Here is a 23,182-nt window from a genome sequence, read left to right as displayed (position 1 = left end):
ACTCACCAGTTGCTCTTCCAAGTGTGCCGTACATCAGAGTCTGATATGGAGTGTTTATCCGCCTGCTCATCCAAGAAGTCAAACATGTACTTGATGGCGAGCGGCAGGGCGCTGCCTCGGTGCGCTGTGCTGAAGATGGTCTCAAACAAGTCATCCACAAACTTCTGGAGTGTACCCTGAACATGAGAATCAATACCAGATTAGATGTTTGTGCAAAATATTTAATCTCTCTCTCTGTCTTTAGTTAATTAGTGTACTGAAACAGGGTTGGGTGTGATCCTGTGGGTGAGTCTGCCAGGGTCTGTTTTAAAACAGGAGACTTGTCTGCACCTGAAAACATCAAACTTAAAACCAAGAATCCCTGCTGTCAGGCTGTATATATGACGTCTGTCAGCAGAAGGTGCCTGAGAATGACACTGCTTTGCTTTGGGTATTTAAACTCTCTGAGAGTTTGTGGTGATGCTGAGCGCTCTGTGTTCTTAAACAGCTCAAAGGCTGTTCTGCAGTGTTTTTTCACCACATCACAAGTCTGCAGATTCTGAACCCTTACAAAGTCCTCTCAAGCCAAAATTATTTGATATTTCCCACAAGCTCTCTTTTCCATCATCAAGCACCCAGGCCGCCGCCTACAAAACTTTATTCAAACCAGCCAGAAGTTGAATGTGCAGTTTTGTACTTGCTCACACATTAGCAAATCAGCTTCCTAAACACACAAAGCTGTGGGGGCCGTAATAAGTAGGAGGAAACCACAGCGCTCCAAGTTCTCCCCGTTGTCTTCCTCAGGCTTGCATGTTAATCGTTTCCCAATCGAGGCAGCGGTGATGCAGCTAACCTTGCACTTTCCAACCTGGAGCTCAAACAATGAAAATCTGGAGCTAATGAGTGAAGCATCAGGGGAGAGGAAGTATGAGGGTGTGGAAACCAGAGCTTGAGCCTCACACTGTTGTTGGATTGTACAGTCGAGGTGGGAGATGTGTTTGTGTGTATATTCACTAAAGTGCATTACTGTGTGGACAGGTGTTTTCATGTTTTGTATGAGCACGCATGAGCTGTGGAAGAATGATGGAAAGAAACAACAGGTCGATCATTGTAGACTCACACATTAAAGCCATTTCAACCCCCTACTCTAATTTTTTTACTTTAAACTAGATAATTATCTCATTACTTCTAACCTCTTCATTTATTCACAATACTGTAGAATCTCTGACTAGTACAGAAAATGAACTATAAAAAAGAATACCACAGTTAGGATCAGAATGACTTAATAAAATTAGTATGTTCTTCATGTCTGTTTGCTTTCTTTTATGTGGTTGGCCAAACGGTGCAAAATAAATAAAGAAAAGAAAAAAAATTGTTAAAGATTATTCTTCTGAAGATAATTAGTAACGTAAGCCTATTAATGCACTTGTGATTATTTGTTTTTAATTCTCATTCCACAATGATTATGGGCAAATTTTTTACTGTGTAGGCCAGTGTCTCATTTAACCATTAACAAAAATATTTATAAAGCTCACTTAGTTATTCCTGGGAGTCCCAGTAAATTCACCACTTTCAGCCTGAGTCTATCTTTTAAACTAGCTTTTCTTAAATTCAAAACACATCTAAGCAGTCCCTGCAGCGTGGTCGGGAGGAGAGGGAGAAAAGTAGGGAGTAATGATCACGGAGCAGAGGTCTGAATCTAAAAGCCTGGAGGCCACCAACAGAGGGTCAGAAACACCCACCAAACAACTCAATAGTCAAAGGTCAATCTCCTAATTAAGACTGTGCATATGTGTGTCTTTGTAGAAAAGGTTATGAAAAATGTTAATGAGCCTCAAAACCACCACCAAACAAAGGTCAGCTGAGACTCCGGCTTTAAATGAGCTACATAACAAAGATGTGGTGGAGTACGGAGGAGGGGGGAGTTTGGCTCAGGTTGTCGAATGTGTAGGTGTGAATATAGGTTTTTGTTACCTTTGTGGCCAGCAGTCTGGTCAGGTAGATCTCAGAGACCATCTTGCTCCCTCTATCCCCCTCTCTCTGGTCTGAGTGGTCGTGATTCTTCACCAGATGCCACAGCTTGGTGCCGCTCTCGAGGTCAGGAGTGATCATGGGTGTTCGGGAGCGCAAGCTGTCTGGACTACTGGCTGTCCTCAGCATGCTCTCTGCACACAAGTGTGGGAGAATTTAAGTAAACAGGCAACACATAAATTATAATATGTCATGTTTGTTTGTTTTGTTTTTTTTTTTAATAGGCATTCAAAGATAAGTTAGTAAAACTAGTGGTGCAGATTGTAACTTCTTGATCAGTGTTTCTGAGAGTTCAACCAAGATAAAATCTGATAACGAATATAAATCCAATTAACTCTGCAGTTAATCATGTTATAATAGCTTGCAATTCATGTGATCCTAATGGCATTTACAGGAAGACCATTTAAGCTGCACAACTAGAAAAAACCTGAATAAAAAGTTTGACCCAGCTGCAGAGAGCGCAACGTCTCTATGAAGTTAAAAGCTTTTTGAAAGGTGACAGCCATGTCACTTTGGCTCCAGAATAAATGTGTCTGTCATTCTCACCTGTTCGCTCCCTTCCTTTGTTGGACAGTGATCCCATATTTGTGACACGGAGCATTATGCTTCCGGTCTGAATGCTTGTCACTTGTGTGACAAAGTAGGAAAGGATTGAGAGGTTCAAAATGTCAGGAGACAATCAGGGCCAGGGAAGTGCAACAGGGATGCTGGTGAGCATTTTACTGTCCCAGCAGGGCTAAGTGGCAGTTACTGTGCACAAGTAAAGGACCTTCAAAGTAGAACAGTTGTTAAATAATAGATTATTGCGACAACTTTAGTTCTAAAACTACTAGAAGAATAGTATTTAAAAAGTCTGCCAGATAGCATCTGAATTCGGCCTGGCTCTGATGAAAACAGATGACATTTGCAAGCAAAAGTGAGAATTTAATTTTTTTCCCCCTCTAACATAATGAACTATTTAGTTTCCTGTACCCACTTTCAATGCATTTTATAAAGTCATACAATCCCTTCATGTTGTCACAGAGACACACCTGTCCTAAAGGAGGTAGAAATACACAAGTACAGCAAGTTCAGCCTTTCAAGCACTGATGATAAACCTACTACATGCAATGGAAAAAGGCTGCTGGTCTACCTGTTTAAACATGTTACTCTTGCTGGAAAATGGCAATACTGTAGTAATAGTGTATTATTCTGTTTACCAAAAGAGGCAGAGATATAACACTTTTGAGATATTGTAAACTGATATCTCAGATGATGATGATGATGCATGATCTTGTTTACAAGAGCAGGGACAAGGCTGCAACTTCAACAGTACGCCTCAGTTCAGACTGAAAACCATAATGCTGTGGTCATATCTACAATTAAGGCACAAAAAGCATGCAGTGTCTGGCTAAATAGCTAAAGCTAGCGTGTGCAGGGTGCAAAATATTTAGATGACCTAGAAGAAATGACAGATAGAAACTTTTAACTAATATTATTAGAAACAAAGCAGACTAAAAAGTTAGCATGTATACTTGTACACACAGACACACACACACACCTTCTTTCGTACCGTATCTGCTGAGGGACTTGGTGAATGTGGAGGAGTTGGAGATGTTGTAGGCTGAGTTCTGTTTAGGCACCAGAGCAATCACTGAGCCATCTGTCACCTGCAACATCATTTTCAAGCTTAGTTTTATCACTGCATATATCGTCTACCACCAAGATGATGCAAACAAATAAATAATATACAATTTATTGTAGAGATCTTAGTTTTCAATTAAAACACTACTCCTAGATAAATATTACAGTAACAAAACCAGTTGTCTGGTGTTGAAGTTACAACTATCAACATAGGATTGTGGGGTTATGTGCATGTCAGCAGTTGATTACCTGGTAATGAGCCAGGGTGTTGAGCCTCTTCCAGTCATTATCAATCTTTGTGGTGACATCCTCGTCCTGAAGGATGATGCGCGCCATCCTGCCCTGACGCCACTCTGTCAGACATACATATTTATTTATTGTAAAATGGAAAATTCGGGGAAACAGATACGGAGGCAGATTTAAATCCATCCACCCATCCATCCAGCCAGCCAGCCGCACCACAAACGCCCATCTCTGAGCATCAAGACAGAATTAGGAATTTGTGATTTAGTTGAAGTGGAGATAACAGGGTTCAGTATTTATAAAATTTAAAATGGCACAGCAGGAAATTTCAGGAACTCTGGGACTTCAGATGAATTTCTTTTGGTGCAGAATCATCTCTCCTGTCTGAAGTGCCCCTTCTAGCTTCTGAGAGCCCTTGAAATGATTCCCTCTTCAACCCCCTACTGCAGTACACCTTTGCCTTGTGTGTTTATTTGGAGTGTGTGTAGCAGGTTTCCCCCACTCCTCACCCAGGTCCATATCTGAGGCCTTTGGTCTCTGGGAGTATGGTGTCCCTTTGTACACAGCATCCAGCAGCTTCTCCTTCACCTGCGTCACTGTGTCACAGTTCAGGCTCTTCACTGTCACCTCTGGAGCATTTTCATTCTCTGGGTTCACACAGTGCAGCGTCTACAGAGCCAGACGGCAGAAGGTAATAGGTTACATTTGGACCAGGAAGTGGAAACAATAACTATAGCGGTAGGGAAGTACGACCCTTTCTGTGCTTTTTTTTCTCTTCTGTTTACCTGTGATGAAACACTTCATACGGAAACATGAGGAACGATGCACACGCAGCTATTCATGGCCTATATGTGGTAATGAGCCAGCATACCTCTATTTGTACATTTTTAGTCAGAATTTGTTTGCTGCTTGTGTAAAGAAATTAGCTAATTTGGTGGAATCCTAAGAATACTAGGCATATCCTAAATCTGTGTACTGTTTTAAAGATTTACATGCATCTATTTTATATTAAAAAAAAGTAAGTTTACGAGCATGTGTGAGGACTGACCAAAGTCTTGTAGTCGATTTGTTGTCTGATGAGTTTATCCTCGCTGAGGGAATAGCGGGCTTCTCCTGTAATTGCATCTATCGGCCCCTTTTCCATTTGCTGCTTCATGGCACAGTACAGCATGAAGAGAGGCTCACCAGCACATTCCTGGAAACAGAGTTGTAGGAAAAGATGGGGAGAAGTGAAAGGTAGGAGGGGAAGAGATGAAAGATGGTGAAAGCAAAGTGTTAAAATGCAAACAAGATATGCTGCCCCCCCCCCCCCCAAATAAAAAAGAAAAAGTAAACAGCAGCAAAAAGTGCTGTTTTGCTGAGCAACTCGTTGATTGCGTCTAATCTTTTTTAAAGCTAACCAGAAGGCAGATTTGTAAAGGACAAGGCCATGGCCTGTGTGGGCAAACAGCACAGAAAACACACACACATTCACAAGCCTCTCCCCTGGGTCTCTTCTTTGGGGGAGAAAAAACAGCCTTGGAAAATCTCTATTTGTGTGTGTGAGCAAGTGAATGAGCCAGAAGGGGAGAAATCAGAGAAAGTGTGAGTGAGTGGCAATTGATGGAGGAGTTAATAGAAGGTTAATGACTGAGGGGTGAAAAACGCTTGGAGAAGCACTTTGGTGCGTGAGACGTGTCAGCCAGGCAACAAGCACTGGGATGTTGGGTCCGCTGTCTATCTTTCCTTCATTCTCTCTCTCCGTTTCCCCCTTTTTCATTCAGTTGTTCAGCTGACCTGCCAGTTAAGCACTGCTTGCTTGTTCAAACGTCTTGGTTTCTCTTCAGCCTCCATTTTTGCAGTGTTGGCCAGCCTTCTTATTTTTCTAACAACACTGCTGTCATCATCACTTTAAAGTATTCAGACAAGCAAGAAACAGGAGAAGTTTGGCTGCACAGGTTTTGACTATACCCCATAAAAAATTATTCACAGTTACAGATGCATTTTTCCCTCTTTCTTCCTAGTTATCATTTATTTTCATCCTTAAATACTTAATTTTAAATCTTCTAACTTATCAGCAAAGCATTTACTTCTAGAAGTGGAGCCTGTGGCGTGGCGTTGTTGCTTAATCTTAGAGGGTGAGAGGTCAAAAAAGCTGACAATTGCTTGCTTTGATAATTTACCTTAATCCTGTGTTATTATAACAGATAAAAAGATCAACAAAAACTATTAAAATATCACTTTAGCTGCATTAAACTGCTTTTTTTTCCTCCCTTGAGGGGATCATTCAATTCACATCACATTGTCGTATTTATAAACGTAGATGGGGTCAAAATTAGTCTGAGATGAATGCTTTTTAACTAGTGATTCGATTACTAACTGTCCGTCAACAAGCAGCTTTGTCCCTTCAGGCAAAGACATATATTCCAAGTCCTGCCCTTCGCCCTTCAGCTGGCCATGTTCATGCATCAACATGAGTCAGTCATCTTGGTGAGCTGTCAGATGAACTCTGTGGGATAATCTAGCACTGCCTGCCTCCTATGGCGAAAACACAGCACACGGCCAGACGTCCTCTCTGTCTAGCAGCATACAAATCTCAGCCCTTCTGTCTCCTTCAGATAATGCCAGTGTGGAAAAGCAGTGCAGACTCTGTATGTGTGTGAAAGGATCACATCTGATGTACACGCAGATTTGCTGTACTCTGCTTCTGAGTTCTGTGTCTGGCTGGAATTTTTTCAAATAATAATCCAGAAATTTTAACAGAAAGAAATTCTGGTACAGAAACAGAAAAAAAAGATCTCCAACACTCCCAAACAAGCAGGTGCAAAGGAAGACAGGTGAACCCAAGAAGAGGGTAATGGATGAAAGGATTTTTCTTCTTACTTATGTTCCCTTTGGTAGGTAAAAGCTCCATCTCTTCCATCCCTCTGAAACACTACTTGACCTTTACCCATCTCTATTCACACCTGACTGAGTCTTGAAATTGTTCCAGGCCTTTCTTTTCTTTGACCCCTAAAAACTCAGGAGAAAGAAAGGTGTCGAGCTGCAGAGGTTGGATACAAGCTATATTTTTTCCACCATCCCCATTTCCATACTCCTTCTCAGTGTTCTATCCTTATTCACATTTTCTAAACCATTTCTGTTTTACATTTTCTTATTTTTAATGTATTTAAATCTATTTCTATTAAAATGACTCAATAGAAAGCAATCAACACAAACAAGTTTAACATAAATGTAACTGAGATGGCCAAAATACTCATTTTTATTAGAAATCCATATCTATCAAGTATTTTAATGACTTCAAACAATCTTCCAGCTTTTCGTGTACTTTCACCTGCTGTCTTTTTTTTTGCCTTTTTTGAGTTCATAAACACAGCTGCTAAATAGATCCCCAACAGCTTCTCCAGTAACCCACTCCTCTTTCACTGAACACAACTCTGACTGTCCAGTCTCACATTAGGAGCCAAGAAACACATACATGCACACCCAGGAAGCAACACACTCACATACACAGATGCTAACTGGGACCCCTAGGGGCTTGGCTGGTTTACTGTCCAGCAGACTGCCTGTCCTACAGGGGGGTTTAAAGCCCCGCTGCTAACTGATTAGCTCCAGCAATGTCTGAATGGAGAGAGTGTGTGAGAGGAAACACGAATTTAGCACCATTTAAGCATTGGTGATTCTCTCTGTTATGAAATCAGAGGGAGGAATTCAAAGAGAAAAATAAAGCAAGCAGACAGAAAGAAAACGATTCAAGCACACAAGTGTGTGTGCAGAAGAGTTTAGTGCAACAGGCCACGGTGATCACAACAGCATAGCCAGCTGTGTCTGAACAGCGCTTCAGACTGCACATCCCTCAATTTGGAGAAAGAAGAATTTCCCACATGAAAGGCAGAGGTAAGGGAAAGGCATCCTGCTGCCTGTGCCTTATCTAATGCTGCAGCTGTGAAAGCGTGTGCACGTTTGCGAGACATTTCTCAGTTCCCAAACACCAGCAGTGTTGCCATTGCTTCAAAAGTAGATAGGTGCAAGTCTCTGTGTGTGTGACAATGTTACCTTCAGGAACTTGTAAAGCAGGAAGGTGAACCAGTTGGTGAGCATCTTCTCAGCGACTGACTCCGTCCTGAAAGAGAGGCAGAGAAGAGAGTAATGGGTGGGAAAAAACAGACAAAAAGAAGAAAAAGAAAATAAACAAGTGCAAGAAGCAGAACATAAACCTCTGTAAGAGACACCCCCTCGCAATCTACAAACTGTAATCTCAAAAAGAGTTTCATCAGGGGGAAGAAAAGGTGTTACTGCTTCTGGTTAACCTTCATATACCGATGCTCTCCCCCCAAACACATTAACAAATCCCTGCATTTTTTTTGGTTGGTTCACCCCCTCCTCACATTGTTTTAGCTCCAAGCAAACCCACTTATCTTCATTAAAATAAGGAGAAAAAAACAGCAATTAATATAATTCACTAACTTTTCTCGTTAATCACAAACCTGCCGTGTAATGAGGGAAACCTCAATTCATGAACGTCTTCGGCATACTCGTGAACAACCAGCGAATCAAATGAAAATAGAGCGATTAAAAGGCGTTGTAATTAACAGACTTACTGCATCTAATTTGCTGAGCACCTGAGAGAGACACTAGCAGACAGGAAAACAGGGGGGCGAAAGATTAATCTCCCCATCCGTCCTCCTCACATTAGAAATAGGACTCCTTCATACACCATTCTTGTGTTTTCTCAGAGGAATGAGGGTGTATAAATGTTACTGGATCTCTAACTGGGACACGTTCATATTCTTTTAATTATTATTAAATTTCAAGTCAAGAATCATGTTATACTGAATAAGAAAGCATATTCTTTTATTTTCACAACAACTTTCACAAAAATGGGGCGTTTTTTGTGATACTGAAAAATAGTGGGGAAAAAAAAGAAAAGAAAAAAAATCTGTAAACTAGGCCAATGTGGTAGTGAAACCAGCAAAGGCCTGTGGCAGGAACAAGACACAAACTCCTACGCTTCTGTATGCCTCTCTGTTTGACTGATGACTGTTGTTTGATGTATCGGGAGGTTTTTGTTTTTTTTCTTCTTTTTTATGTCTGTCAGCACACTGAACCAGATGAAAGATGAAGCAATGGAGAATGCAGGTACACAGGATGAAGCAAGCCAATACACCTGGACAGAATCTGGTTTTAGGAATGTCACAGTTCCATCAATGGGAATTTTGGAGCATCTGTTTTTGAGTGTTAGGCCTGTGGACCCACAAGAAGGGGTGATGCGGCTCTCCTGGCCAACCACAAGGTCCACACTCATAATGTACAAATGAAATGAAATAGATTGGATGCAAGGTGTGGGAATAACATAGATGAAGACTATAGTCATTTTCAGCAAGTGTGTCTAAGAATAAAGAGCTAAAAAGACCTAAATAGACTTAAACATGTTTAACAATAGCTGAGCTTATTAACAGCAGCTCCCGAGGCTAGTGTAGTTAGCAGGGACAGCGTGTTGTGACCGTTCGCCCCAAGAGGGGATTGGAAAAGGCTTCACATGGGCAGACTGGCTGAGAGTCATTTATTTGATTAGATTTTTAATTAAATATCTCTCCGAGGAGTAGGAGAAGATAGAAAAAAATGTAACTTTTTTTTATCATTAAATGTGTAATTCTAATTTATTTGGAGACAAGCCATTTCTCTAATTGTGTCCTTCCTTAAATATGTGTATCTTTTCATGCTGGACTGTCTGCAGCAGCTCATTGTGCTTCTCTTTCCTCTCTGACTATTTACTCTCCCCCATTTTGCACTGCTCTACTATCCAATATCCTTCTGAATCCCCCCCCATATGTTTCTCCCCCAGCAATTTCCCTCCAGCCCAAGTCTCCCTCTAGATGTTTTGCCTTCTCTTTCTGTCAATCACCACTTTCCCTCCTCTCTGGAGTGTCATCCACCTTTCTCTCACCACCTTTTCCTCTTTCACCTCTTGTATTTTTTCTCCTCCATTGCTCATCCTTTTCTTTTTCCTACCAAACCCTTTTCTGTCTATTCTTCACTCCTGCTTCATTCCTCGTACTTCTTCCCCTCGCTACCTTTCTCACTGTGAGTGCATGGGAGAGAAAAGAGCGGCCTGTCTCACGGCACCTCCGGTGGGACTGCATGTGTGCTCAGGGGTGTAATCCTCTCTGACAGGGACAGGGTTGAGAGATGGAGACAAGGTAAAGTCACATTTGCCTCAAAAGCTAGAGTCACTGTCCCCTGTCTTCCTCCCTTTAGCATCAGCTGTTAAGATGGAAAAATAAATGGCTTGACGGTCCACAGAGAGTCATCTATTTTTACAGTTTTGGGATCTTGCGATTTTAGTACCATAATAATACCAACCATGTGGATTGCTTGCATGTGCATGATCAATTCAATGACTGCAAATGTGTTGAGAAAAATAGGGAACAAACAAAATTTAGCTTGAAGGGCAATTACAGCCCACTTACAGTGGAATGCTTCTTGTGAAGGACGTCCTAAAAGAGGCAAGACTTTGATAAACAAAGTCCTGAACACATGCACACACAAAGGAGCATAAACTTGAACTCCCACTGAAGGAACCGTTGGTGCGTGTGACATGCTTTGTGCAGAGCCCGAGCCAGTTTTAACCCATCTCCCACCCTCTAATTTCTCTCGCCTTCTTTACCTTCTGAGCAAAAGCTTCGGGTGGTTCTTGCTCTCCAGGTTTTTGTCGATGAGGTCAGACAGGAGCTGTTTGAGGACGCCTGTGGCGTACTCCATCTCCCCCTGCAGTGCTGTCATGATGAGGGAGGCCACGTTACCCCGGTCTCGCATGGAGAAGGACCGCTGGGCTTCCAGCGTGCGAATGAAAGTCAGCAGGAAGTGCTTTTTGGTCAGTAGCTGGCCAAACAATGTCAGGGCTTTTTCCACATTTGCTGGAACCTGGAGAAGAGGGAATGGAGATGATGAGGAAGAGGGGGAATAAGAGAAATAGGTGGGAAGGTTGAATAAAGGAAGAAAAAAACAGCAATTTGTTGAAGATGGGCAGAAGAAAATGAATAAGAGGGGAATGAAGGTGGTGCAAATGAAAAAGGTTAATGGGTGAAAGGAAGAAAAAGATACAGCAAAAGAGGAAAAGAAAGGGTGAAGTGAATATTAAAAGGAGGATTATGAGAGAAGGTGAGAAATTACAGGTTAAAAAAAGCAGGGAAAGTGGGGAAAAAGGTTGAGAGCAAGATGAGGAGGAAGGTGTGGAGAAAATAATTGAGTTAGTTGAAATGGAGTAATGAGTATGTGTACATATCTGCAATATGTTCATCTAAATAAAAGGTAAAATCATGTCAACCCAGCTTGCATATACACCCTCAAAACAATATTTACACACTCTTCTCCCAGTCCATTGTTGTCCCAGTGATCTCTCTTTGCCATCATATACATCCCTCCCTTCCCTCTTTTGTCTCCTCTCAAAGCAACGGGCAAGCATCCCCTTCTGAGTGAGGTTTGAAGGGAAAATGTGAGCTTCATGCTGTAATAAGAAATTGATCTGCCTGCTAGCGCACTACTGTGGCCTGTGATTGCCTGGACCATACAAATGAAAATCCAATGCAGTACTACACTATCCCTTTGGAATACAGTTGATAGCACAAGCAGATAGAGAATGTCTCAAAGGCCTGTTCCTGCAGTCACACATGCATGTCAGCATTTTCCACGTGGTAGGTGTGTGACACTGTAATGTACAGTATATAGAGAAATAATTGAGGTACATGTATTCGCTGCTTTACAGCATCCACACAGCTGAGAATCATGTAAGTAATAATGTTCTTTCTTCAGAAAGAAAAAATTGTAGAGGAGAAAGTGTTTTATTGTATGTGTGAACAGCGACAGAGATATGAGGAAAGCTGCTGAGTTAACATGCTGCAAGTTCAATAAAAGCTACCCAATAACAGTTGATGCACGTAAAACTAAACTGGCAACCGTGACGAGGGCGCTTGGAGCTCTGTTGCTAATTTTTGGACCAAATTCTTGCTACATATGTAAAACACAAATGGTGCATCTTTCATTTGTTCATCCACTGTTGTGTTTGTGGGTGTGAATGCGTGCAGAGCGCTCTTTACTGACCCGTACCTCCATCTCCTTGAGTACAGGATGGTCCTCAATCCCAGGAAAGAGGACTCTCATGGCGTAAGTGCGGTAGTCCAGGAAGGGAATTCCTGCTCCGTCTAACTCCTGTGTCAGTTCGTGGATGTCGGTCTGCAGCTCTGCAAAGGCTGCACAAAAGAACAAAGAAATGTTTAAAACGTTTCATGACAGAATTTAGGCAACATAATTACACCTTAATTGTTTATTGTGACAACATCTATAAAAATACATTTGTGTAAAGTGTTTCACAGTCTGTTAGTAGCACAACACCACATACTCATTAACACACCACTGATGACAAATACATGTCTTATATTCTTTAACTCCCAGCAAAGTGTAAAACATCTTTTCATCAATGAGAGAAGGGACTGTGATGTCTTTTGGAACATCAAAGCATTATGGGGACTGAACAACTGGCAAAATGAGATTTTTGAGGTGTAAAAGTAGACATATTACATTATAGATAGTCATTATCCTCAAATCTTTTCATCCTATTGTTACATCTAACACCTAGTCTTCACAAAAGCATACAAACAGGTATGCTAACATTTATCTTATCTTCGCCCCTGTCAGTAATATTTTCTCAACTATTGTGTTTGAGAGGAGATAAACAGGCGAATGTAAGAAGATGGAGGCGTATGAAGGAGTAGCGGTGAAAAGCAGCATTATGAGATCCCTCCATGCAAAGAGCACAGAGAGCGACGAAAGGAAGAAAGAGATGGAGGACAGAGGAAAATGTTCTGGTGCTCCGAGGCTGGAGGGAAGTTCAGGATGCAGCTGTAGTCAGGAACATGAGCCTGTGAGCACTCACACATTACTTTCCACCTCACAAGCTTGTACTCGTGCAGCCAAACCTACACACACACACACACACACATCTGCTGCTTTGCCCCACAGCTGAACACACAATCTTGTACCCAGATGATTTATGTGAATGCATGTGTCAGTGTTTGTACACATTTTCTATTCCCAGAAAGTAGATGTTCTGACCCCATTCTGTAAACTGTAATGGCTTCATGGGTCACATTTAGAGGGAAATATGGGGTGGAATCAGTTTTCTAACACATATCCCATATAATACTATAAACTGCCTTAAATGTAGTTTATGAATAGAAAACTCCCTTGAGTACACCGTATACACCTCAATGGCTCCATTAGCACAACTGCATGCAAGTGTCCTACAGCGTCATCCAAAATACACCAACACATACATACACAACCCAAACAAATAAACCAAAGCCCAGACTAACAGATGGCTTGTGTCACCCTGTCCTCATCTTTCTATCTCTCTTTTCCTCCCTGTGTTCTCCTATCAAAGTGACATCTTAGAAGTCAACTCCCTCCCCCTCATGGCTGCATCTTCACCACCACATCTCTCCATCTTTCTTTCACTTGTCCTCTCAATTCCTTATTGCCCTTCATCTCCTTTCTGTAATCTCTTTGAAGCCCATGTTTTTACACATTTGAAGCTTTAGAACTTTACTCCTATTATCTATCATTTTTTTTACCTCAGATATTGTAACTTTCCCCTTTTTTCGCCTCACGTTGTCCTTCCATTTGTTGACCCATCTCTCCCTGCAACCAAATATTTGCCAAGCATTATCTTGCTCAATCTTCATCTAATCCGCTTTCTCGATTTTAAATTTGTTCTCTAACACTTCTTACAATCTGCTCATTTCATCTAATCCTATCCATCTCTTCACAATTTATTTGTCACCGCTCTCTTACTCTGTCCCTGTTTATATCCATCCTCTTGTCATCTTTCTGACAGTGGTGACAGTGGGGGACAGACAGGGTCAGGGCATATGGACTCACTGCCACACACTCCAGCCAATCACAGTATGACCTGCAGTGGGAGTTTATGTGTGTGATTTCAGGTTGTTGCAAAAGGGCAGGAAATGAGTTCACATGGGTGGGGAGTGGTGTGAAGTACCCACAAAAAACAAATCTGCTAAAATCTTTATCTGAGGTTATAATCTCTGGGTTGAAATTGTGTAACAGTTAACAGTAAGTATATAGAAAAGCATAGCCTGAAACCATCACTCGCTTTAGCTCAGCTCATTAAGTCATCTACCTACCCTGCTGAGGAAATTTTCTGTTTTGATTAACAATTTAAAAAAGGATCAACAACAGCTCTGCATTAGTTCTATTATTTATTCAATTAATTCTTCCTCTTTTTCTAAATCTTGCGCCAACATTACTCATAATGCCTCTCTACTATAGACAGTTTGGTCAGAGGTTCAGGTGTGTTATGCTTGTATCAGATCATTTAGCCTCAGGCTGCTTCAGTCTCAACCCACACTTCAAATGCATACTCACTCTAGTGCTTTCAAAAGCAGAAAAAAATACTTTAACAACTAGGTAGCATTACTTCCCCGAATAGATTTTAATGCCATATTTCAGCTTTGGTGACATGCTAATTTCAGCCATGCTCATCAGAGCTTTTGAAACAACTTATCATTGAGAAAGGTACGAATGAGGACAAGACGTACTGTATCTCACATAAGTGAGTGCACTCCTCACATTTTTGCAAACATTTTAGCATATATTTTCACAAGACAACACTATAGAAATTAAACTTTGATATACAGAATATCAAACTATGGAAACTAAACTTTGATATTCTGTATGTCAAAGTTTCATTTCTATAGTGTCTTATGAAAAGATATACTAAAATATTTGCAAAAATGTGAGGTGTGCTCAGTTATGTGAGATACTGTACATCTACGATTGCATCAAAGCTCATTCTGGTCACTGTTCTTCATTTGGTTGCAATAGACTGGTGACGTGTCCAGAATTTATCCTGTCTCGCACCTGCTAATTGCTGGGATAGGCTCCAGCATCCCAATGAATGAATGAATGAATAAATGAATGAATGAATGTTCTTCTTTTGTTGAAAAACGCTGTCAGCCACAACCATAACAGACATACAAGGCTGAGTCTACCAGCCATCGCTTGTCTTTGCAAAGAGTTTAGTTAAATCTGCCTCATTTAAATGAAAGACAAGATTTTTTTGCTAGAAGTTCCACTTTGATCCATTTTATATGTTTTTTTTACATATAACATCAGCACAGAGAGGTGTAGTCTGAAACAGTGGCTGCTATTAGTTCAGACTAAACTGTATATTTATAACACCGCTTCATTTAAGCCTCTTTAAAACAGTACAACAAATGAAGTGATCTCTCATTTAAATGTGTTGTGCTGATCATGTTATCAGTATTCTCCTACTCATTCACCCCATCTGCTTCCCTCCCTCCTCTGCCAGTAAACCAGTAACAGCATCAGTAGACTCACTGGATCCACGCTGTCTCCTGCCAAATGAATATATGCTAATGTACTGGTGTATAAGTTTCTCTCCCCGTGCTTCAGGTGTTGCCAAACCACTCCTTCCTTACAACTCCTCACTTTCCCACCTCTGTGCCCTGTCTCTATCTAACCTCCATCTCAACCCCCCCACTCTCCGTGCGGATGGCAGTGAGGCCAGCCAGGCTGCTCTCTTGTGGGGTGGAGAGCCAACATCTGGTGGCTGGCTCAGATCAAAGTACTCCTCTGGAAACACACCAACACCCACACACACATTAACACACACCACTGCCACCTAACAGCAGGGGGACAGTTGGCATTGAGTGGGAGGGGGAAATACAGAGTGGGACAGAAAGAGTCTAGAGAAATAGATATGACTTTTGAATGAGAATTGTTAAGGGTGAAAATGGAAGTAAAACACCTGTTTAGAGGAAAAATGAGAAGAAGAGGAAAAAAGCACAGGAACACCAGCTTTATAAGAGTTGCTTTTGTATGTCTGAGAAATCAGAATGAGCATACCACACCTAATAATAAGACTACTCACCTTCCTTGCACTCAAGAGCCACCCTGGACTCCAGGTTGTCCATCTGCAGCTGCAACCGTTTGAGGGTGCGGTCGGCGTCCCGTGACTTCCTCTTATAAGCAATCAGCACCGCAATGATGACAAGCAGAAGCAGACCACCACCTCCTCCAATACCAATGATGGCAGGCAGGGTGAGCAGGCTGTCAGAGTAGATCTGCAGAGTCCCTGGTGAGTATTCAAAGCCTCCAACACGCACCTTGTAGACAATCACATGAAAGCATGTTAGATTCTTGTTTAATTTGCAGATGGGTAAAAGACAGGGTATAATTACACAGAAGTAAAGGAGGTACATGTTTTCCTTTACATCTAACTGTAAATAAACTAGACACTGCTACTAATATTAGATACATATAACTGGCATAGATTCATTATGATGGAAATGTAAAACTGGCCCCAAACACTGCAAATCCAACATAGTAATAAATAGACACACACGGCTTCAAAGTCAAATCTCAGGCTGAGTTTATACTGGCAAACAAAGCTCGATCGGGTCAAGCAGAGCACAGACCAAAACTCTGCTAATGTCTTTTTATCTGCATTGGAGGAGGTAATATCTGTGTCCCGAGTACAACAGCAAAAATAAGAAATAAAAACACATTATAGCTTCTACCATATCACATGGAAACAGTTCTTATTTGCATAATGTTTGAACATGAAAAAAAGAAGAAAAAAAGGAAGAAAAAATTTGGAAAATGTTTTCTACCTTATCTTTTCCCCCCCCAATTTCATACCCACTTTAACTGGCTAACGTCAATGAAATACCAAATGGAGCAATGTAAAAATAGATACAGACCTCTCATGCCTACTAGCCATTTTTTGTCTGTTGAATACCAATACTGCTCAAATCCCAGGGAGAATGCCAGCCAAAGCAGACTGATCAAAAGCCTCTAAGACATAAATACAGTCGCAAGCACTGCCAGTCGTATAAGAGATGGGATGTGTGTGTTCATGTGCTTGGAGCTATATGAATAGGGTAAAATCTAGAGTAATTGAAGAGATTTGGGTCTGATGGAGAGGAAAGAAAGAATTAAATGAATGAATGAAAAGGCAGGAAGTAGACTAACGTTTCAGTGAAAAGCAGAGCGCACTCAGCAGACAGAGCAGGAGTTATAGGAGAAAATAGGCTGAAAGATGTGTGAAAGACAGCTGCTCCATCAGTGGAACTTAAAAGAAATCTAGCTGGATGATGAAATACCAGGTGCTAAACACAGAAGAATGTAACTTCGTGAGAGATGATGCCTATTACCGGGTTTTAAATGTCTGTCTAAATCCTGAAACCTGGATTTGGATCCCACAATGCTTTGCTTAGTATGTAACAAATCAGATACAAATGTGGAAGACAGAGACATCACACAATATGGAGACAGTGAGCATGAAAGTTTTCCTTACTGTGACTTTGTGCTCTCCGGTCAGGTTTGGCCACTCACAAAGCAGCTGGCTCTCGGACAGGGTGAGAACACAAGGTGTCTCCCCGATCAGCACCGTGTAGTTCAGTTTAGCATTTCCCGGAGCTGCAGGAATTAGGTTACGACCCTGGAGACAGACACAGTTTGTTTTATTAGTTTATGACTCTTGAGACAGACAGTTCATTTTATGTACATACAAACAAGTCTAACGTAGTTGATTAAAAAAGTCAATTTTACAATAAAAAAAGCAAAAAGATTCACTTTAATTTGGTTGGTGCCAAATCTATGGCAAAAAATACTATTCTCCTGGCTTGAAGGTGTCTGTCAATAGTTCATCCACTCCTCTACATCAGTATGTGGGGTACTTTAAAATGCAGGTAACCATAGCAACAGTACTTCTGCTTGTTGCTGCTAGAAAATACCTGTCATTAAGTGTCTACAAACAAAAATATGAACCATTACATTAAGTGGGCTTATCCTTGTTTTCCTTTAAAAAAAAATGTTAACACTTGCTGTGTAATTTCAATAATTCATCAAAGAGCTGGCAAATCTAAGAAATGCTGTCCAAGAACTGTGAAAATGTGTGACTTCTATAAGGTGTTCAGTAAATAAACTGCACAGAAATCTCTTCTCTCCTCTGCCACATTTTCCTGCCCCTCCACATCCTAACTAGCTGTGATTTGCAGAGTGGGAGGAATTAATTGCTGGAAAATTTTGATGGAAGTTTAATTTCTCTGCAATTATTTAATAGGATGCTGTTTTGGTGCTGCTTATTTCTGAACGTCTTTACCATCGGAGCCTTTCATTATGGTTTTATATTTAAAGTTAGCAAGAGAGAGTCACAAGCCTTCATTTAAAAAACTCCATCCTGATTTGCTGTGAGAAAAAAGGCTTTAGTTTTCCATGAAATTGCACGATAATTCTCTCTCGCTCCTGAACGGCTTTGAAGTTCAAGGGGGAGAGGTGAAGTGATATAAGTCTGTGTGGGTGGGTGGGGGAAATGCACTCAGGATTCGAATGCACACTGTCTGTATGGCTTAGAGTAAACATGGCTATGAAGTCTCTCCACAGAGAATTTTAGATAAAAATCTGAGCAGGTGGCATACGCAGCAACACATGGGCCCACGTTAAAAGCATGACTTCCGTTGCACCTGATTTTAAAGGGGATGCTTAAAAACAACTTTTTATACTTAAAGGTCTCCAAACCCCACTGGAGAAAGAAAATAACATCGTTCAAGGTTGAGGCACATCTGAAGGCAGTTAAAAGAAAAGCGTACGGAAAAGAGGACGAAAAGTGTCTGGAGAAAATCATGTGTAACGCCTGTCAGCGTCTTATCAGCTGAATTGGATGCTGACTGAGAGGTCGCTGAAACATTTTCTAAAATGACTATTTTTGAGATTAAGCTTTTAAAATTGTTGACAATACCCAACATCACTGACATTTTGCTACCTCCTATCACTGCCCTTCTTGTCTGTCAACTGAGTGCTAACACTCAGCTAACCTTCTTTTGTCCTGAAGTCCTGGTGTGTGGAGACATTTATGCCTCAACTTCAGAGAGTAACCTTCAATAAAAAAGCTTTGATGCTAAACCACCACAACTAAATTCATACAGCCATGACACACACATTCCAGGTGAGCTATGTGAAAGAGGTGGGGGTTGACTAGGTGATGAAAGAAAGGAGAAAGAAAGAAAGATTAAAATGGACAGAAAAGATAACTGGAGGAGAAATGTAGAGAGGGATAAAGAAGACATGGGAGTGGAGGTGGAAAATAGAAAGAAAGAAGCAAAGAATAAAAAGAAAAAGAAAGTGATAGATGTGAAGCTAAGCCTGATAGTACGGTGGCTGAGAAGTGCAAAACACAACGACAAATTAAAAAACACAACGACAAATTAAAAAACACAACAACAAAGTAAAAAACACAACGACAAATTAAAAAACACAACAACAAAGTAAAAAACACAATGACAAATTAAAAAACACAACAACAAATTAAAAAACACAACGACAAATTAAAAAACACAACGACAAATTAAAAAACACAACGACAAATTAAAAAACACAACGACAAATTAAAAAACACAACGACAAATTAAAAAACCACAACGACAAATTAAAAAACACAACAACAAATTAAAAAACACAACAACAAAATAAAAAACACAACAACAAATTAAAAGACACAACGACAAAATAAAAAACACAACAACAAATTAAAAAACACAACAACAAATTAAAAAACACAACAAAATAAAAAACACAACAACAAATTAAAAAACACAACAACAAAATAAAAAACACAACAACAAATTAAAAAACACAACAACAAATTAAAAAACACAACGACAAATTAAAAAACACAACAACAAATTAAAAAACACAACGACAAATTAAAAAACACAACGACAAATTAAAAAACACAACAACAAATTAAAAAACACAACAACAAATTAAAAAACACAACAACAAATTAAAAAACACAACAAATTAAAAAAAACAACAACAAATTAAAAAACACAACAACAAATTAGAAGACACAACAACAAATTAAAAAACACAACGACAAAATAAAAAACACAACAACAAATTAAAAAACACAACAAATTAAAAAACACAACAAATTAAAAAACACAACGACAAATTAAAAGACACAACAACAAATTAAAAAACACAACAAAATAAAAAACACAACAACAAATTAAAAAACACAACAACAAATTAAAAAACACGACAAATTAAAAAACACAACAACAAATTACAAGACACAACAACAAAATTAAAAAATAACCGGAAAAGGTTGGTACCAATGTACAACATGAGACATCGCTGATTGGACGACGACGCCAGTCGAGATTTGAACAGGAAGTTATTCTGACTGTGGCGCAATTATACAAACATGAACGTTACCAGTGAGCCAAACGTAGCTGCTGCTATCCAAGAATAATTTGTTTCAGGACATACATACGAGGTGATGCTGGATATGCTCAGGACCAATCATGAAATCTCAATTAGTTTGCATACACTGAAGACGCATTTAAAAGAAGCTGGACTGTACAGACGAGGCAACTACTCTCCACTTCCTGAGGTGAGGTGTGCTATTTTGACCGAACTGCGAGGACGTGGACAATTGTTCGGCTATCGGACGATGTGGCAAGTTCTCAAACAAAAACACAAACTGCATGTTAAATGTAATGTAGTCATGGGGCTGCTGAGGCAACTGAATCCTCAAGGAATTGCTTTGAGAGCTCACAGGAGATTTACAAGACGCACATATCACTCCATGGGGCCCAATTATATATGGCATGTAGATGGCTACGACAAACTGAAGCCTATTGGCTTGGCCCTTTCCGGCTGTATTGATGGATTTTCAAGAAGAATGATGTGGCTTGTTTGTGGAACAACAAACAACAATCCGAGTGTCATTGCTCACAATTATATTAACTGTGTCAAGAGTCTTGGTGTGATACCAATGAGGCTACGAACAGACCTCGGGAAGGAGAATGGGACTATGGCAGCAACACAATGTGCCTGGGTCATGTGCACACAGACTATTATGCTGGGTCATCAAGTCACAGTTATGGATCATCGACAGGAAATCAGCGCATCGAGTCATGGTGGTCTTTTCTCAGAAGAGGAAGGTGGGTACATTTGTATTGGTAGAAGAGATTTACAATGGAAGCTGATCATTGCTGAGTTTTCTAACATTTTGTCGTTTCATTCCATATTGTATTTGCTACCTAAATTAACTATTTACCATTAGCAATTACTTGGTCAAAATGAGTGGTTTTCATTGTAAAGGGTACTCCAACATGTTCTTGCTTTTCTTGTTTTGTTTTATTTGACTGCCTGGAAAAGTAAAAATCATTATTTTGTTTATTTGTAGCATATTTTAAATATGACCTCAAATAGAATAGAGGAGAAATTTTTTAAATGACCATACACTGAACAAGAATAAAGCTCCTTTGAATCTAATGTATCTTCAGGTCTCAGTTTTGGATGGACTTGTTTGGAGACCTGAGAGAAACTTCAATGGAAGCCATGAACACCAATGCTTGCTAAGATTCTGCTTTACCAGTGTTCTGCAGAAAGACCTGGATGAATGCAAAGACCTCTGGAACAAACACAGGATCCGGCCAAGCAGACTTGCACCATGTCCTGGTGGATTCCAAATGAACTTTATCTCTTACCTCACAGGTAATTGGCATCTTCACAAAATGGAATAACTTTTTGGATTATACAAAAATGCTAAGTGTTATTTTATAGCTTAAGCTGGAAGATATGTTGATCATTGTACACATGGGTAAAATATGGCTGTTTTATAAGCTGTCACTGCTATTGTTAACTTACAGTATATAGTTCCATATTTTCAGCAAACAAATCTGACTTTTCAAACTGTTTGTAATAAATGCTAAAAATCCTTTTGTTTTATTCTCAACTCCAAATTGATTTTGCAGATATGGTTCAAGGGACTGTGGACTTGCTGTTGAGGAGAGGGAACTGGATGTGTTCCCTGAAGCTAGGCAAGCACATGGACTGTGTGGTGATCCAAACATTGAAGAATACCTACAACAGGCTGTACAGCAAAATGGACTACAGCAGCCACAAGACTAGGAATCAGCTTCAGAACTGTATTTAGCTCTGAAAGACATACCTGGGTTTTAGACCAAAACTTGAACCCATTTTAAGTCTTATGTGTTTCCTGTCCTTGTTGCCAAATTAACAAGAGATATTAATCATATTCATCACTACATACAGTGACAGGTATGGATAAAACATTAACACCGAACCTTTTGTACAATCTAAACTATTAGGAAAAACTTTACACTTGACATTCTAAATAAAACAGTGTCCAGTATTTGTGCTAACATTTGTTTATTATATACACAAGCTCAGAACCAAGAAATTGATAAATGTGTAACAAAACTGTTAGTTTGCTTATTACAAATGTGATACAAAGGTAGCTTAGCAAAAGAAGTGTCAACAGCAGTTGAGCTGACACTTGTAGCCATAAACATTTAAAAACATCCAAATCCTGGAGCATCTTGTATTCCAAAGTCCATATTTTCCTTAAAGACACTGTAGGATCCCAAGAGAGGAAGCTTCAATGTATTTGCACAGGAGTTTGGAAACTGGAAACGGCGAATCGCTTAAAAACTGAATGCGTGGAGGTGGAGTCATGTCTGCTGGTCGAAGTGCTGCCAGGCCTGTGGCAAACATCAAATCTTCCAGGGACACAGCCGTCACTTTCTCTGAAAAAAGGTGGTCAAAATTATAGTGCTTTTTTTTTTTTTCTCTTATTAATGACAGTTCATTTCCTTATATCTGCTTTCTTTTCATTAAAACTAAAACCTACAATTTATGAACACATTTTCAATAAGAAAACAAAAAACAAAAACCTGTATATACAAACCTTCAGAATCAAGCAGATAATCTGCACAAAAGCCAAGTGTTTTGCCCTCCATCCCCCGACTGTTGCTTCCTTCTGGGCTGAGATCTGGTTTGAACATCTTCTCCATATCTGAAGCAGTCAGGGCTTTGGCGGACAAGCATAAGACTGGGATCAGACCACTGGAATGCTGCTGCAGTGCAGCATAAAATTGAAGGCTTGCCAGTCCGTCTTTGAATCTGCTAAGGATAGATACATTAAGGATTTGCATTTCTTTTAATTTTGATTAAACCAGAAGGGGAAAAAACATGAAGGTATCATCTGACAGAAAGAAAGCTAGCAAACTTTGACTGATTAGGTAATAAGTTGTTATTGCTCATAATATCGCAGCGATGGTGCTCGATCAGCATTTTATTAAATACATAAGGGTTTCACAATGTCAGGAATGGACAGGTATGAATAAATTTGAGGGCTGTGTGAGTCTCTTTCTCTCTCTCTCTCTCTCTATATATATATATATATATGTGT

The 23,182-nt window shown here is 40.1% G+C and overlaps 1 protein-coding gene across 6 annotated transcripts in view; it reads right to left on the bottom strand.

The window, feature by feature from the left end:
• The window catches only part of LOC121636690 (plexin-A1-like), a 190,814-nt gene that overhangs the window by 5,744 nt on the left and 161,888 nt on the right, over positions 1–23,182 (bottom strand). Inside the window, exons 19-29 of one of the 6 annotated variants that reach the window (XM_041980425.1) lie at positions 17,252–17,395; positions 15,824–16,058; positions 11,956–12,104; positions 10,523–10,779; positions 7,912–7,978; positions 4,925–5,071; positions 4,386–4,545; positions 3,883–3,986; positions 3,551–3,659; positions 1,954–2,144; positions 7–176 (exon numbers count right to left, since the gene is read on the bottom strand). In XM_041980425.1, the coding sequence (XP_041836359.1) occupies positions 7–176; positions 1,954–2,144; positions 3,551–3,659; positions 3,883–3,986; positions 4,386–4,545; positions 4,925–5,071; positions 7,912–7,978; positions 10,523–10,779; positions 11,956–12,104; positions 15,824–16,058; positions 17,252–17,395 (1,733 nt within the window). Of the gene's footprint in view, positions 1–6; positions 177–1,953; positions 2,145–3,550; positions 3,660–3,882; positions 3,987–4,385; positions 4,546–4,924; positions 5,072–7,911; positions 7,979–10,522; positions 10,780–11,955; positions 12,105–15,823; positions 16,059–17,251; positions 17,396–22,013; positions 22,518–22,678; positions 22,897–23,182 lie in introns of those variants that run through there. The other 5 variants (XM_041980427.1, XM_041980426.1, XM_041980428.1 and 2 more) reach the window with 5 other exon arrangements.

The sequence above is a fragment of the Melanotaenia boesemani genome, chromosome 3, assembly GCF_017639745.1.
Source record: "Melanotaenia boesemani isolate fMelBoe1 chromosome 3, fMelBoe1.pri, whole genome shotgun sequence".
NCBI classification, from domain to species: Eukaryota; Metazoa; Chordata; class Actinopteri; order Atheriniformes; family Melanotaeniidae; genus Melanotaenia; species Melanotaenia boesemani.
Note: the sequence above shows the minus strand (reverse complement) of the source record. Positions and strands in the feature narration are given on the sequence as shown.